Below are 18,521 nucleotides of genomic sequence, written 5' to 3' on the forward strand. Positions count from 1 at the left end.
TGAATTTCTTGTTTTTAAATTGTCAATCATTAAAGAATGTGGAAGTTGATAGACTTAGTTTCAATGCCTCATTAACAACTCGTGTCACCCTGCTTTAGGTGGTAATTACAAAGACATAAACACAAACACAATGGAACTTGTGCCCCGTGACATATGCCTATTTTGTTTATATCTTTGAAATACATTCATGGGTGACAAAATCTGATAATGATAGTAATGGAAGACAATTTTATGCAGGCACATTATTCATGATTTGTAAAGGAATTTTTTTTCTGGAAGTTGTGTTGTAGCACTTTGCAGTCTTGGTCGATAGTTATAAAATGGATCTGCATAACTTTGGTCAATCCCCATCGAATCTATGGATATATACAACTCTGTCTGACCTAATTTTTCCTCAAGGGTTGTTTCTGAGAACAATTAATATGGGATGTAATTGTGAAAGAATTATACCCTGGGTCATTTTTCGCTCGGCTTAGCCAGCTCGTCGAGACATTTTGTCAAGGTTTTGAACATTGGCTCTAAAATCAAAGTGCTTCAACCTACAACTTTGAAACTTAATATGTAGCTGGGTCTTATGCCATATTAAGGCAGCATAGCTTTAGGCCAGCCTGCGCATTCACACAGTCTGGTCAGAAGCCACCCTTTTCACTATAAATTCACACATGACAAGGTTTCTTGGTCCCATGAGGGGACGGGGTAGGTCCTGATAACTGTGTAGTGCATAAGACCCATTTTGCATGACCCGGCTCAACTATTTGCGCTGGTTCTCGTTTCAGTTTAAAGATGGAATGTGAGAAGCTGGCCCAAGAAAAGACAGAGATGCAGCGGCACTATGTCATGGTGAGTCAAGGGGACAATAAGTTGTGGGCTTAGTGACTGTGTGGTGTATGAATGCTCCAGTCCAAATTATTGTCTTTGTCATTTGGAATTTTGTAGGGATGTTCTTTTTTCTACCGGTATATGATGCCCAGCAAAGTACATACAAAGTCTATGATTGTAAGTTAGAATTTGCCAACCAAGTAATAGGAACAGTCAATGTTTGGCTACAAAATGATCCTGATGTTTTATCAGTTAATCAGTTAGGTTATTAGCTGGCATCTGTATTATTGTGGTATCTCTGCTAAAAAATTGTGTGTGTAATAGTATACAAATAATATACTGGTAATAATCTCTATTACTGCACCACTATAGCGTTCTTTATCATACATCTGTATCAGGCTCATTTTGTACATTAAGACAACCTTACAAATCTGAACAGGCTCATTTTGTAAATTAATACAACATTACAATATGTTCAGACAAATCTGTACAGGCGCATTTTGTACATCAAGGCAAACTTACAAATCTGTACAGGCACATTTTGTACATAAGACAACCTTACAAATCTGTACAGGCGCATTTTGTACATTAAGACAACCTTACAAATATGTACAGGCACATTTTGAACATGAAGGCAACCTTACAAATCTGTACAGGCACATTTTGAACATGAAGGCAACCTTACAAATCTGTACAGGCACATTTTGTACATCAAGGCAAACTTACAAATCTGTACAGGCACATTTTGTACATTAAGACAACCTAACAAATCTGTACAGGCACATTTTGAACATTAAGACAACCTTACAAATCTGTACAGGCACATTTTGAACATTAAGACAACCTTACAAATATGTACAGGCACATTTTGTACATGAAGGCAACCTTACAAATCTGTACAGGCACATTTTGTACATTAAGGCAACCTTACAAATCTGTACAGGCACATTTTGAACAAGACAACCTTACAAATATGTACAGGCACATTTTGAACATTAAGACAACCTTACAAATCTGTACAGGCACATTTTGAACATGAAGGCAACCTTACAAATCTGTACAGGCACATTTTGAACATTAAGACAACCTTACAAATATGTACAGGCACATTTTGAACATTAACACAACCTTACAAATATGTACAGGCACATTTTGAACATTAAGACAACCTTACAAATCTGTACAGGCACATTTTGAACATGAAGGCAACCTTACAAATCTGTACAGGCATATTTTGTACAATAACTGTCTGAGCATCTGTGTACTTGTAGGGCTATGTTTTCCTTTAAAAGCTCCTGTCCACAACAGTGCTGGAATCTAGTACCACAGAATTACAGAAATAGACTCAATTATTGTTTTTATACGCCCGTCTATGACGGGACGTATTATGGTATACCCCGCGTCCGTCTGTCCGTCCGTCCGTCTGTCCGTCCGTATGTCTGTTAATGTCGTACGCTACGTCAAATATCCTTTGACAGATTTTCTTCAAATTTTAACACAATCTTAATATTGATAAACCCTGATCCCCTTTCGTTTTTGACGGAATTCTGAATTGTCGTTCCAGAGTTATGGGACTTTGTTCGTCAAAATTTCGTGATTTCATTGAATGTCCTACTGTAGCTATATAAAAATGTTAAAGTTGTTATAACTTTGGTATGCTTGGACCTAGAGTCTTGAAACTTGACATGAAGGTTGGCCAGAACTAGTAAGTAACCACTGGACATTTCAAGGTCATTCATTTGAAGGTCAAGGTCACTGTGACCTTGAATGTAAAAATGTTAAAGTTGTTATAACTTTGGTATGCTTGGACCTAGAGTCTTGAAACTTGACATGAAGGTTGGCCAGAACTAGTAAGTAACCCCTGGACATTTCAAGGTCATTCATTTGAAGGTCAAGGTCACTGTGACCTTGAATGTAAAAATGTTAAAGTTCTTATTTCATGTTATAACTTTGGTATGCTTGTACCTAGAGTCTTCAAACTTGAAATAAAGATTGGCCAGTACTAGAAGATGACCACTGGTCATTTCAATGTCATTCATTTGAAGGTCAAGGTCACTGTGACCTTAAATGTTAAAATGTTAAAATTGTTATAACTTTGGTATGCTTGGACATAGAGTCTTCAAACTTGACATGAAGGTTTGCAAGCACACTTAGATGACCACTGGTCATTTCAAGGTCATTCATTCTAAGGTCAAGGTCACACAAGGTCACTGTGACCTTAAATGTTAAAATGTTAAAATTGTTATAACTTTGGTATGCTTGGACATAGAGTCTTCAAACTTGACATGAAGGTTTGCAAGCACACTTAGATGACCACTGGTCATTTCAAGGTCATTCATTCTAAGGTCAAGGTCACTGTGACCTTAAATGTTATTGTTGTTCATGTATCCTACCGTAGCTCAAATATCCCCCGATGGATTTTTTATACGCCCGTCTATGACGGGACGTATTATGGTATACCCCGCGTCCGTCTGTCCGTCCGTCCGTCCGTCCGTCCGTCTGTTAATGTCGTACGCTACGTCAAATATCCTTTGACAGATTTTCTTCAAATTTTAACACAATCTTAATATTGATAAACCCTGATCCCCTTTCGTTTTTGACGGAATTCTGAATTGTCGTTCCAGAGTTATGGGACTTTGTTCGTCAAAATTTCGTGATTTCATTGAATGTCCTACTGTAGCTCAAATATCCTTCGATGGATTTTTTTCAAATTTCAACACAATCTTAATATTGATAAACCCTGATCCCCTTTCGTTTTTGACGGAATTCTGAATTGTCGTTCCAGAGTTATGGGACTTTGTTCGTCAAAATTTCGTGATTTCCATGCTCATGTACTTATAAAATAAACCATGTATTCAAATACAAATAAACTGAAGTAAAAAAATGATTCAAAGGGTTATTTATTACCTTACTACTTCATTGGCGAACGACGGGCGTATCATGCGCTCATGGCGCAGCTTTTATTACAATGTGGTCTTCTACTTTCCAATATTGCTTATTTTTAGTGCACTGAAGGACATTCTCAATTTCTTGATTTTTGGAAAGCTTTTATTTATGATAATTTCACAGTAACAAAGATAGGACCTGCTAAATGTGTTACATGTAATTTTGTCTGTACAGTTTGTCTTTGTTTTGTCCTCCATGGTACAATCTTATTCTCTGTTAATGTGAGTTGGGTTGGTTTTCACAAGACCACACCAACATGTAATTTTTTAACCCCCACAAACGAAGTTTAGGGGGGTATATAGGAGTGAACTTGTCTGTCGGTCGGTCTGTCGGTCCGTATTAAGTGACCGCTCTCTAATTCAAGTAGTTTTCATCAGATCTTCACCAAATTTGGTCAGAAGTTGTATCTACATGATGTCTAGGCCAAGTTTGAACATGGGCCTTGCCAGGTCAAAAACTAGGTCACCGGGTCACTTAGTGCGTTTTAAACATTCAGCATGTAGTCCGCTCTCTAATTCAAGTAGTTTTCATCCGATCTTCACCAAACTTGGTCAGAAGTTGTATCTAGATGATCTTAAGGCCAAGTTAGAACATGGGCCTTGCCGGGTCAAAAACTAGGTCACGGGGTCACTTAGTGCGTTTTTTAACATCCAACATGGTGTCCTCTCTCTTATTCAAGTAGTTTTCAACCGATCTTCACCAAACTTGGTCAGAAGTTTTATCTAGATGATCTGAAGGCCAAGTTCGAACATGGGCCATGCCAGATCCAAAACTAGGTCACAGGGTCACTTAGTATGTTTTACACATTGAGCATGGTGTCCGCTCTCTATTTCAAGTAGTTTAAATACGATCTTCACCACACTTGGTCAGAAGTTGTAACTAGATGATGTGTAGGTCAAGTTAGAACATGGGCCATGCCGGGTCAAAAACTAGGTCATGGGGTCACTTAGTGTGTTTTAAACCTCACCATGTTGTCCGCTCTCTAATTCAAGTAGTTTTTATCCAATCTTCACCAAAATTGGTCAGAAGTTGTATCTTGATAACGTCTAGGGCAAGTTTGAATATGGGTCCTGCTGGGTCAAAAACAAGGTCACGGGGTCACTTAGTGCGTTTTTAAACATCACAATGTTGTCTGTCTCTAATTCAAGTAGTTTTTATCCAATCTTCACTAAACTTGGTCAGAAGTTGTACCTAGATGATGTCTATGTCAAGTTTGAATATGGGTCATGCCGGGTCAAAAACTAGGTCACGGGGTATCTTAGTGCGTTTTAAACCTCACCATGTTGTATGCTCTCTAATTCAAGTAGTTTTCATCCAATCCTCACCAAACTTGGTCACAAGTTTTATCTAAATGATCTCTAGGAAAAGATTGAACATGGGCCATTCCGGGCCTAAAACTAGGTCACCGGGTCACTTAGTGCGTTTTTTAACATTCAGCATGGTGTCCGCTCTATAATTCAAGTAGTTTACATCCGATCTTCACCAGACTTGGTCAGAAGTTTTATGGAGATGATCTGAAGGCCAAGTTAGAACATGGGCCTTTCTGGGTCAAAAACTAGGTCCCAGGGGTCACTTAGTGCGTTTTTTAAAATTGAGCATGGTGTCCGCTGTTTTTTGTGAAGACGACATGCAAAATATTATGTGTCAATGCTGCATGTGGGGGTATTCGTCACGTCTGTGACAAAGCTCTAGTTTTCTGTAGAAATATTTAAAATGTTGTCCAAACTTTTGTGAGTCTAGTAAAGAAATAAAGTAGGAGATGAGATGAAATCAAGAATCAGTTTGTGGTCATAAATATAAAATGCCGGAACTTCTGATAATTCTATACAAAAAAGAAAATAAAGATACAGACTCAAGCAGAATAGGATGTGAGGGATGGAACTTGACACAAATGGCTCTTGTTAAACTGTTACACCAGTCCATGGTTGACACAGTAATATCTGTATTGGAGAAGCAGCAGTGACTGAGTAACTGTGGCCGAGATTGAATTAGGATAAACAGGAGTCTGCCATGTATGGCTTTCATTGGTATCGATTTTTTCAAGAGGAATTTTGCTTGTTTTTCATTATGTGCAACAGCATAGATTGCATGTTATTACAACTTTTAAATCTGCCTTCATGGAGACATTGATTATTCCTTTGATATGGTCATTGAAAACAACATCATATCAAGGGATTCTTGCACGCATAGAATGCTGTGGATTGAAGTTGGAAATTCTAAAGGGTTCAATGTTAAGGAGAAGTGAAATCTTCAAACTTCTAAGTTTGTGTTAAAGCATGTGTTAAAGCAATAAATTACCAATATTCAAAACTGAAAGTCGAGCCGTTTGCAAATGTACAGTAAATTGGTTGAAATCACACTTTTGAATTTGTTCTCAAGTATTTTGCTATTCAAATGACATGTTTACTCAACTGTTGCGGGCATGAGTCAGTACACTCGCCAAATATTTATTTAAATGTTTTGACCTATTCGAGACATGCCAGATCAGATTTCTCAAAGCTATCTGTGTAACTAGTACCTATTTTTGTCAGTAATTTGAATGACAGGCATTCATTAAGAATCTGATAGAGGCATTATCAGTTAGATCTGAGGATGAGTTTTCCATAAACAAAGAAGAGTTTTTATTACAGCTAAGCATTTTGCCATACTGCTTTATTATCTGCAGAAAAAATAAGCAGTAACACAAAATGAATTATATGCTTTTGCACATTCTGGGAGCAGATAATTCTACCAAACTCATAGATTTTGTATCTGCATTCACTGGATGCGTATAGTAATTGCTTATTTGAAGAATTCTGTAAATTTGCTAATTGATGTAAAACGATGACAAGTTTTTGATAACATCAATACGTGGTTACCCATATCTATGTTATGTGCATGTGTGAAACACACTCAATGTCATTCTCGAAGAAATTGTATTGTTTAAATCTTAAAAACGTTTAATATGAATGTAACTTTCAAAAGGTTTCAGAACTACAATGAATAAGTAAACATGCATTAGTTATTTTTATGCCCCCCTTCGAAGAAGAGGGGGTATATTGTTTTGCACATGTCGGTCAGTTGGTCGGTCGGTCCGTCCACCGAATGGTTTCCGGATGATTACTCAAGAACGCTTACGCATAGGATCATGAAACTTCATAGGTACATTGATCATGACTTGCAGATGACCTCTATAGATTTTCAGGTCACTAGGTCAAAGGTCAAGGTCACGGTGACTTGACACAGAAAAATGGTGTCCGGATGATAACACAAGAAAGCTTACGCCTAGGAACATGAAACTTCATACGTACATTGATCATGACTCGCAGATGACTCCTATTGATTTTCAGGTCACTAGGTCAAAGGTCAAGGTCACAGTGATTTGAACCAGTAAAATGGTTTCCGGATGATAACTCAAGAACGCTTACGCCTAGGATCATGAAACTTCATAGGTACATTGATCATGACTCGCAGATGACCCCTATAGATTTTCAGGTCACTACGTCAAAGGTCACGGTGACTTGACACAGTAAAATGGTTTCCGGATGATAACTCAAGAAAGCTTACGCCTAGGATCATGAAACTTCATAGGTACATAGATCGTGATTGCAGATGACCCCTATTGATTTTCAGGTCACTAGGTCAAAGGTCAAGGTCACTGTAACTCGACACAGTAAAATGGTTTCCGGATGATAACTCAAGAAAGCTTACGCCTAGGATCATGAAACTTCATAGGTACATTGATCATGACTCGCAGATGACCCCTATTGATTTTCAGGTCACTAGCCTCAATTTAATTTTGCAATGAACCACTTTGTGTTCATTTTTTTCAGTACTATGAGATGTCCTATGGTCTGAATGTAGAGATGCATAAACAGGTAAGTCGTCATAGTTACTGTATGTTGATTATATTATAGGGTATAATGACTGTTTAACCCTTTCCCACTTAGAAGCAAAGTGAAAATGGCTGTGTGCACACAGCATAAAACCAGAACAGCCTGCGAGTTACTTGCAGTCTGTTCAGGTTTTATGCTGTTTGCTGCTCATCAGTATCTAAGGTTGGAAGATGAAGCCTTTAAAACTTGAATCTAGTAAGAAAGGTCATAAATTAAATATAAATTTCTAAGGGACTACAAATGCTTGAAAATACGTATGGAAGTGGTAAAGGGTAAATTAACTGGACGTACTTGATATTCAATAATGTGCAGATTTCGTATTTAATATTTTAATACATATTACATACGATGATTATACATTTATTATAATTGTAAAAACCTTGTGCATGAATCACAATTGGTTTGACTCTTTTGCTAAAACTGTTTCAAGAAAACACAAAATTGAGTTACATAATGTAATGCTACAAAGACAACACAACACGTGTTTCATTTGCGACATCATTATTTCATGCTCGTCTCAAATTATGTTAGAGCATAATGACAACACTTATACCCTTTTTCTCTGGAGGATAGTACAAAAACTATATTTTGTTGGTTAGAAACAATCTGAACTGTATTCTGAACCATCATGAGCCTGCACTTGAGATAAGGAGAAAGAGAACACTTGTACTATCATGATACATGTGCAGAATTTGGGAGATTAAGTGCAGAATTATTACAGAAGTTGAATCTTGGCTACTTTTGTTCATACAGAACATCTGAACTAGATGTGTGTACCGTATACGTGCGCTTATAAGACGCCCTCGCTTATAAGACGCACCCCGACTTCGGACTTTAAAATGGGTGGATTTGAGACTGACCCGCGTGTAAGACGCGGTCAAATTTTGCCGTATTCATCGGCCGGAAAATGGCCGAAGAAATGGCAGAATGTTAAAGAAAATCATCAATTAGTAAAACATTGAGAATTTTCAAACTCGCGCTGCATACAATTAGTAATTCACGCAAGTCTGAAAAATAAAACAATCAAACAACAAAGTAAATAATATTTGTTTATTTTATGATATATTAGTGGGTTTTAATTTATTTTCAAGTATTATTCATGCAATAAAAATAATTATCAAATTGACAAAATGTCTAACAATTGCGTATTAATCATTTGCCCCAACAATTGCAAACAATTGCAAACATATTACGTTCGTAATATCAATGCACAAGCAAAATTGATCGTGTCAGTCATCTTAATTGTATTGTTTGACAGGTATTGAAATCCAATAGGCAGATATTTTGAAAGCGTTTAGTTTTATTACCTAGATTATGCAAATTTTACGCCCATTGTCTATCAACAATAGGTAACGCCTACTTTCATAAAATTAGCCAATCGCGTGATAGAGTGATAGACTCCAAAGCGCAGATCGAAATCACGTGTCAAGAAGAAAGCCATATGCGGAAAATTGCATGCGGATCGCTCTTTGCTCCCGTCGTTGTTGGCCCCTAATAAATAATGTGTCATCGGCATTAGTGGGTCTTCTGAATAAACGCTGTTTATTTAACAATTGACAGCTGCAAACTGGTAACTTATTTCAGAGGATACCCTAATTGCCAATTATGTCTTAATTGAAAATTAACGACGTGGAACAAAGACGATCAGGTGATACAAACTTGTCAAATAGCATTTGTAATCGGCAGTGTGTTTAATAAACAATTGACAGTTTCAAACTGAGAATTGATTTTGCTGTTGTTTTAAGCATGTTGGCATCGTGTTGCCGCTTACACATGTATACTATAATGGCCAATTTATATGGCATTTAACGACGTCGCGCTGCAGACAATCAGGTGATAAAAACTTTTCAAGAATAATCACGGACAATATAACGTCTTACGCCCCAAAAATAACAAAATTCAAATTAAATAATAATAGACAACAAAATCAGTAACAATACATTTTATTACAAATAAATCGGTAACTGAACATAGCGTTCCGATACACATTACGGGCCAATACAGACTTTAGAGAAAATGCAAATGGCTGCCGCGATGATTCAAAACAACTGACAAGTGTCCAACTTGGCTAGCATAAGCCCAGTAAACTCGAAATTATGAAATTTTTTGTTTATTTTCTTCAGTATCTCGCTTATAAGACGCGACCCCAACTGTAACTTATTAATTTAAGTCTCAAAAATGCGTCTTATAAGTGCACGTATACGGTACTTCAAATTGTTAACTTTTTCAGTGCTGGAACCGAATTTTGATGGCCTTTGCAAACAGTTTGGATCCAGATGAGACGCCACAGAACGTGGCGTCTCATCAGGATCCAAACCGTTTGCTAGTCTGATAGTATTCTTTAAAAAAAATCGAAGAAAATGCTAATTTAAGAAATTCAGCAGACGACATTTTAGCAGACAACAAATTTCCCAGCATGCAAAGGGTTAAAAAGTCTGCTGAAATACCAGTATAGAAAGTGACAAAAGTCAGCTATCAGTCTATGTAGCCATGTTTGTTGGCTTGTTGTAGGTTGTTAGAGGCAGTGTTAACATTCGGTTCACGTTTGTACTGGCTAGTGTTGTCTAAAAACTTCCCTTTCATTGCCTGCCATGTTTGACATTGTAAATGATGTCCAGCAATAATGAGACACAAAAAATGTGATACGGTATCAGATTTTAATTATACCATAAAACCATTTATAATTAGCTCATCTATTTATTGAAAAAAAATATGAGCTATTGTCATCACCTTGGCGTCGGCGTCAGGCGTCCGATTAAATTTTGTGTTTAGGTCCACTTTTCTCATTAAGTATCAAAGCTATTGCATTAAAACTTGGTACACTTACTTACTATCATGAGGGGACTAGGCAGGCAAAGTTAGATAACTCTGGCATGCATTTTGACAGAATTATGTGCCCTTTTTATACTTAGAAAATTGAAAATTTGGTTAAGTTTTGTGTTTAGGTCCATTTTATTCCTTAAGTATCAAAGCTATTGCTTTCATACTTGCAACACTTACAAACTATCATAAGGGGACTGTGCAGGCAAAGTTATGTAACTCTGACTGGCATTTTGACAGAATTATGTGCCCTTTTTATTCTTAGGAAATTGAAAATTTGGTTAAGTTTTGTGTTTAGGTCCACTTTATTCCTAAAGTATCAAAGCTATTGCTTTCATACTTGCAACACTTACTAACTATCATAAGGGGACTGTGCAGGCAAAGTTAAGTAACTCTGACTGGCATTTTGACAGAATTATGGGCCCTTTATACTAAGAAAATTGAAAATTTTGGAAAGTTTTGTGTTTTGGTCCACTTTACTCCTAAAGTATCAAAGCTATTGCTTTCATACTTGGAACACTAGCAAACTAGCATAAGGGGACAGTACAGGACAAGTTGCACAACTCTGGTTGTCATTTTGACGGAATTATGGCCCTTTTTTGACTTAGTAACTTTGCATATATGGTTAAATTTTGTGTTTAGATCCACTTTACTTCTACAGTATCAAGGCTATTGCTTTCAAACTTAAAATACTTTCATGCTATCATGAGGATACTGTACCTGGCAAGTTGAATTTTACCTTGACCTTTGAATGACCTTGAATCTTAAATTGCCATAATTTCTTTATTTAGGATCAGATTTGATTGATACTTTGACTAAACAACTCTTACCTGACAAACCACAATAGACTCCACCCAAACCATCCCCCACACCCGACCCCCCCCCCCCAAAAAAAATATTTTGAAAGATGGTTAAAAAACACAAATATTATTATTTTATTTTTGAAACACCGTCCAACCATCCCACCCAAGAAGCCTCCCCCCCCCCCCCACAAAAATATTTTTTTTTGTGCATTTTTTTTGGCATTTTTGGAAGATAATGTAATAAATGTCCACACCCCCACACTATACACTCCACCCCACCCCTCCCTCCTTTGTGATTGAAGCGTTGAGATAGGTCCCTTCACCTTTAAAAAGAAAAATAGATAAGCGGTCTGCACCCGCAAGGTGGTGCTCTTGTTTGATTTGTCGACGTCCGTTCGTCCTTCCGTCTGGCCGTCCGTCCGGAGCCATTTCTTGTAAGTGCTTTGGCGGATTTCATTGAAACTTGGTATGAGTATATATATGGATAATAGGATGTAGCATGCCAAATGACATTGTACACCAGCTGATTATAACTGAGTTATGGCCCTTTGTATCTTGAAAAAATGCTTTTTTGTGTGTCCAGAGCCATATTTTGGAAGTGCTTTGGCAGATTTCATTGAAACTTGGTATGAGTGTCCAGAAGCATATTGGCGGGGGATATCAATTCAACGAATTTGCTTGTTTTTTTATATTTTTGATATTTACTTTATCATATTACATTTTGATCAGTTATACATCATTATTAAGAGTACATTGTTCTATAAGTTGTAGCATATTGACATTGCATCGCATGCAGTGTTTTAATTGCTATCTCACTCTCACATGCTTTGTGTCCTGCGTTGTAATTTGTAGATTCAAACAATAAAATGTGACCAATCTTTTATAAATAGTTTCCATTTTGCCAAGACCTCTTCTTGTTAACACTTTTGTGGTGGAGTGTTTATTGTTACTTTCAGTGGCAATTGCATAGCACGTAATCAGTCAACCGTAGTAGCCTTTCTTGTACATTTGGTCAGAGTGTCCGAGATGTTAATAGAGGCTTGATCAACTTAGCTTCAGGGCCCATACTATAATGGGCATAATTTATCTGATTGGACTGCAGCTATTGTAAATGTGTTAAAACATTTCTTTAAAAATTAGCTGGTATTTTCCGCTGGCAGTTTTAAAATCAAGTGCCCTTCCAATGTCATGTTTAGTGGTTGAAAATCTGCCTTGGGGTCATTGCTATGAAAGTTGTTGAAGTTATTGTACCTTGACACAATGTTTGCATGGAGGGTTATGGTGTGTGCTGTACCATGTTTAAGCAGATAGTCATGTTTCATTTCCCTGAGTAAACACAGGCTGTTTGTTTTGCTATAATTGATAATAGTGAAGTAAAATCATGGTCTGGCAGTTGAGTTTATAAACTGACTTGACTGTTATGCAATGACAAATATTCTGACTGTTATTGAATCTAAATAAATGTCATGCATAATGTGGTTGTATTAAGGATGGTTATCAAATGGCACTCATGTACAAAATGTACATAATATCTATACGCCTGTGGTTTTTATGTGGGGTTTCTTGTGGTTTTGTGGCTGATATGCTTACAGATTGTGGTCCAAAAACTTATGAGTCATGCCCAATAAAATTTAAGATCTGAGATCCTTTATCCTTTGCTAGTATGTCACTCTGTTTACATAAACAAATTGGATTTGTATTTAATCTAAATACAGTCATGTATACAAACATCATGAATTATGTCACACTTTCATTCCTTTATACTTAAATTGAAATAATTACTGTCTATTCATCTTTATCATATGGTAGAGACATTTTTATGCCCTCAAAGGAGGGCATATAGTGATTGGACCGTCCGTCTGTCTGTCCATCTGTCCTTCCGTCACACTTTGTGTTTAGGTTTCTAAAAATTCTCATAACTTCCATGTCGCTTCAGATGTAACCTTCATATTTGGCATGCATTTGTGTATGGACAAGGCCTCTCCATACGCACACAAATTTGTACCCCTCTCATGTTCACCTTGAACTAAGGGTCTGCGTTTAGGTTTCAAAATCTGCATTTAGGTTTTGAAAAATGCTCATAACTTCCATGTCCCCTGAGATATAACCTTCATATTTGGTATGCATGTGAAAATGGACAAGGCCTTTCCATACACACACAATTTTTACCCCTGTGACCTTGACCTAGAACTTAGGGTCCGCGTTTAGGTTCTAAAATCTGTGTTTAGGTTTTGCGAAATGCTCATAACTTCTATGTCCCTTGAGATATAACCTTCATATTTGGTATGCATGCGTATAAGGACAAGGCCTTTCCATACGCACCAAAATTTTGACACCTGTAACCTTGACCTTGAACTTAGGGTCTGCATTTAGGTTTCAAAATCTGCGTATAGGTTTCGAAAAATGCTCATAACTTCTATCAAAGCGTTTATAAGGGGCATATGTCATCCTATGGTGACATCTCTTGTTTTCTTATACAAATATATATTTCGCTGAGATTTGATAAAATCTATATCTGTGTATGATGAAATAATTTGAAATAAAATGAATCAAAAGATAATTATATTTCAATTCGAAAGAATAATACTATTTTAGCCATCAATATTCACCTTTGATGTAAACAACTAATGGAGGTTCAACATTTTTCAAAATGTAAAAAGATATTTAATGATCACAAGCTCTCGACACGGTATTTTCAACAACAAATACAGGACTTAGGTCCTTACAAATAGGACAATTCTGGGAAGTGAATTTTGCGGATGTCCACTTACAATATTCAGCCTATACTCAGATAGAATAATTTGATAATTACCCTTTCAATTGTCTTCAGACTGAAATGTGAAGTGAAATTTAAGGATTGGATTGGAAGTTACTAAGAATAACAAGTTGTGTGAAACCATTGTATGCACTATTAGATGTAATACATTGCTGCATAAATCGATTAACCAAATTCCTTTGTTTAATACATTAACATATCAAAGTTATTTGTTCTTTCATAGTATCTAATGACAAGCTATGGTTGGGGGGGGGGGGGCTTATACATTTTGAGTGTTGAATGTAATACTGTTTAACAATATTATCGTGTAATCATTTTGGTAAGAGATGTAACTGTTATGTCTGGTAAAAAGTTATTATATTTTGCCTGCTAGAGGTTTTTAGGCTTAAACTCAGTAACAGAGTAAGAATAATCCATTATCAAAGTTTGGCCTGAAATATTCTGTTTCTTTGTGCTTTTATAATTAACAAATTGGCTGTACACCTGATGCATTATATATACATAATCATGTACATATATATATATTTATAATACCCCCATTACCATTGGTAATGGGGGTTATATAGGAGTCACTTTGTTTATTATAACCCCATTACCATTGGTAATGGGGGCTATATAGGAGTCACTTTGACGGTCTGTAGGTCGGTCTGTCTGTACCGAAAATTTCATCCGATCTTTACCAAACTTTGTCAGAAGTTGTATCTAGATGATGGCTAGGTCAAGTTTGAATATGGGTCATGCCTGATCAAAAACTAGGTCACGGGGTCACTTAGTGCGTTTTAAACCGAAAGTTTGTCTGGACCGTTACTATGCCATTTATCGTTAGATTTTAAAATGAATTTGTTCATTTGTTCACCATCATGGGACGGTGTGTAATGCGAAAGAAGTACGTAGATATCTCCAAGGTCAAGGTCACACTTGGAGTTGCCCATAAATGAGCTTGTCCGGGCCATAACTTTGTCATTTATTGTGAGACTTTAAAATCATTTGGCAAATTTGTTCACCAACATTGGATGGTGTGTCATGCAAAAAAATTACATCGATATATCAAAGGTCACACTTTGAGTGCAAAGGTCAAAAATGGCCATAAATTAGCTTGTCTCGGCCATAACTATATCATTCATTGTGAGATTTTAAAATCATTTGGCGCGTTTTTTTTCACCATCATTGGACAGTGTGTCATGCGAAAGAATTACGTCAATATCTCCAAGGTCAAGGTCACATTTTGAGTTCAAAGGTCAAAAATGGCCATAAATGAGCTTGTCCGGGCCATAACTATGTCGTTCATTGTGAGATTTTAAAATCATTTGGCACATTTGTACGCAGTCATTGGATGGTGTGTCATGCGAAAGAATTTTGTCGATATCTGCAACGTCAAGGTCACACTTTGAGTTCAAAGGTAAAAAATGGCCATAAATTATCTTGTCCAGGCCATAACTATGTCATTCATTGTGAGATTTAAAATTACTCAGTACATTTGTTCACAATCATTGGACGGTGTGTGTCATGCAAAATAAGTACTTGTACTTGGATATCTCCAAGGTCAAGGTCACACTTTGAGTTCAAAGGTAAAAAATGGCCATAAATGACTTGTCCGGGCCATAACTATGTCACTCATTGTGAGATTTTAAAATTAGTTGGAACATTTGTTCACAATCATTGGACGGTGTGTTATGCGAAAGAATTACGTCAATATCTCCAAGGTCACACTTGGAGTTCAAAAGTAAAAAATTGCCATAAATGAGCTTGTCTGGGTCATTGGATGGCGTGTCATGGGAAAGAATTCAAGAGTTCAAGGTCAAAATGGCCATAAATGATAATGGCATAATAATTCTTAAAAATCACCATAAATTAGCTTCTTGTTTTGTGAAGACAGCATGCAAAATATTCTGTGTCAATGCAGCATGTGGGAGAATATGTCACGTCTGTGACAAAGCTCTAGTTTTTTATGCCATATTTCCAGATCCACTTTTCCTGGAGCTTTTTCAAACAGTGGTTCATGTAACCACTAATAATAAATAAGTGCAGTGTTGCCTCGGAAAAAAATCATCCATCACAGCAAATACTATTTGCTTATGGTGTTCTAATTGTTGTTTGTTTTTGTAAAACTTAAGTTGATACCTGTTATAGTTCTGGAGCAGCTATCAGTGGTTTTGATTGATTATACTGCAGATCAATTATAACTTAACTGCATACACAATAAGCGGATGTTTTTCTAATATTATTCCTAACCATATTAAATTATTTTAATTTTGTAAGAATAAAAAAAAAATAAAAAAAAATGCATTGGTTGTAATACACAGCATCTTTGAATAATTTGCAGACCATTCTTTAAAATTTGTAGTTCATGTAATCACTAATGCTATTAATTTTTGGATAGTATGAAACAAAATATTGCTCTCAGTTCTGCTGTTTGATAATTTTTCTAAAAGAGTGACCTGTCCAAATTGATAACTGCATTATCAGTGTGACCAAAAAAAATTTCAATCTTGTCAAAGCATTTTTCTAAAGAGAATTAGGTTATTGAAATCAAAATTGTTGGTTTAAATCATAACTGGAAACCATTTCAATATGGTTTAGTTTTAACCCTTTCAGTGCGGGAACCGAATTTTGAAGGCCTTTGCAAACAGTTTGGATCCAGATGAGACGCCACAGAACGTGGCGTCTCATCAGGATCCAAACTGTTTGCCAGTCTGATAATATTCTTTGAAAAAAATCAAAGAAAATGCTAATTTTAGAAATTCAGCAGACGACAATTTAGCAGACGACAAATTTCCCAGCATGCAAAGGGTTAACTGTAAAATGTGTTCACTGCCTTGGAAAAGCAACACACTCTAATTGGAGATTATTGTGTCTATTAAAACATTTTGCTATAATCTTACATAATGTATAATTAAGTAAAACATGTATGTTATATGTGCAACATGTGAACTTCTAAATTTACCATAATTGGTATAATTACCTGTGTAATTTCTGGTGATATTATTACTGCAAATTGGTGTATTTAGAAATCGAGAGATAAATCATTTGTCTACCAAATTTGTTTCATGTTTCATTGTTTGCATATGGAAAGAACATTACATAACGAGATAATGCAATATTTATTCTGAGCGTTTTTGAGAGCTATTGCAGCATAAAAGTGTAGTTCTAAAGTCCCTTATAGACTTGTGGTGAAACAATTTAGATGCACTTAACAGCCAAGTGGGTCTCAAGTGTGTGAATATGTTTCAAGAAGTTTAGATGAGACATATCCTTGTTCAAAATTGGAGGTTGTATGAATCGTATCATTGCAAAACCAGTTTCCTGATACAAACTGTTGCCTTTGCCATATTTGCATTGTTTAAAAAGGAAATATAAATATCTTCCTAATATAACACTGGAGGTGATTTTTTGCCAGAATTGTTTTAACATCAGTGATGATCATCTGAAATTATTTAGGACAGCAGAGGTTGTATTAAACAATATTCATTTTTCCATGTTCCAAGTAATGTGTTGCAATCAATACAGGGTTAATTGCTGTATATCCACAACAAGAAATATTATCTCTCAGTATTAAGAAGGCAGTTTGCCTTTGGTTTTCCTGATTACTTTGCAGTTGAGATAGAAAGATTCCTTCATTTTTTTCGCTCTGTGCTTTTTATCTGAAGTGGAAATCAGAAATCAAATAGCAGGCAAGAGAACTAGGGTGAAACTTATTGGCAAGATTATGTACTGGTAACATGATCATTTAGACATTGAATGGGATTTCTCCAGCATGTTTTTTCAAAGATTATCTCTGGCAATATTGTCATGTGCTGTAAGAGCTCATGCTGTGTTCCATGGTATCATTCTAAGAATTGTGGAATTACAGCAAGCCAATTCCTTCTCAAGTGTTCTATTTTTAGCATTCATTTACATTATGTAAGGCTACATGCACTTAGTCATTATATGGCAGAGATAGTACTATTTTAACTCTCAGACTTTATTCCTTCTTTCTGAAATAGTCAGATGGTTATTTTGTATGTTTTGGATGAATAACTAGTTGTTTGGTTATGGTTATTTTAAAGCCAGTTTAATATGTAAAATGTTATGACTGTGATCACCCTGCCAATAATTGTGTGATTTTTCATGCATATAAATACTGAACATAAGAATACAAAGTTCCCTGCAAAAAGTTTGTATATAGTATGTCATTTACACATGCCAGATTTTCCCTTGTTGAGCAGGCATGTTGGTATTAATAAATTCTATAAAGAAATGTGTCAGAAATTGCTTTGTAGTTGTTAAAGATTTTATCTGTCTGTGTGTTTATACAGATACAGTGATACGCTGATAGTGTTGTCAATCATAACTATTGACACAAGGTCACTCTTAAATAAAGCCAATAAGAAACAACAGGTATAGTGCTGAAAGTTGTTAATGGCCTCTGCCTAAAGTGCTAAAAACAGTAGCCATCAGAGATAAATTCTTGTTCCAATAAATCAATAAGCTGTCTGATCTGCA

General features: G+C 36.1%; 1 protein-coding gene and 1 long non-coding RNA gene across 5 annotated transcripts in view; both read left to right on the forward strand.

The window, feature by feature from the left end:
* LOC127877683 (transducin-like enhancer protein 1) overlaps positions 1-18,521 on the forward strand; it is a 77,851-nt gene that overhangs the window by 9,020 nt on the left and 50,310 nt on the right. For all 4 annotated transcript variants that reach the window (XM_052423795.1, XM_052423798.1, XM_052423797.1 and 1 more), the window contains exons 3-4: positions 777-840; positions 7,578-7,622. In XM_052423795.1, coding sequence (XP_052279755.1) covers positions 777-840; positions 7,578-7,622 — 109 coding nt within the window. The remainder of the gene's footprint in view (positions 1-776; positions 841-7,577; positions 7,623-18,521) is intronic.
* Positions 2,172-3,706, forward strand: LOC127877693 (uncharacterized). The gene is made up of 2 exons (XR_008048530.1): positions 2,172-2,549; positions 2,695-3,706. It is a non-coding gene; the product is annotated as an uncharacterized LOC127877693 (long non-coding RNA).

The sequence above is a fragment of the Dreissena polymorpha genome, chromosome 4, assembly GCF_020536995.1.
Source record: "Dreissena polymorpha isolate Duluth1 chromosome 4, UMN_Dpol_1.0, whole genome shotgun sequence".
Classification (NCBI taxonomy): Eukaryota; Metazoa; Mollusca; class Bivalvia; order Myida; family Dreissenidae; genus Dreissena; species Dreissena polymorpha.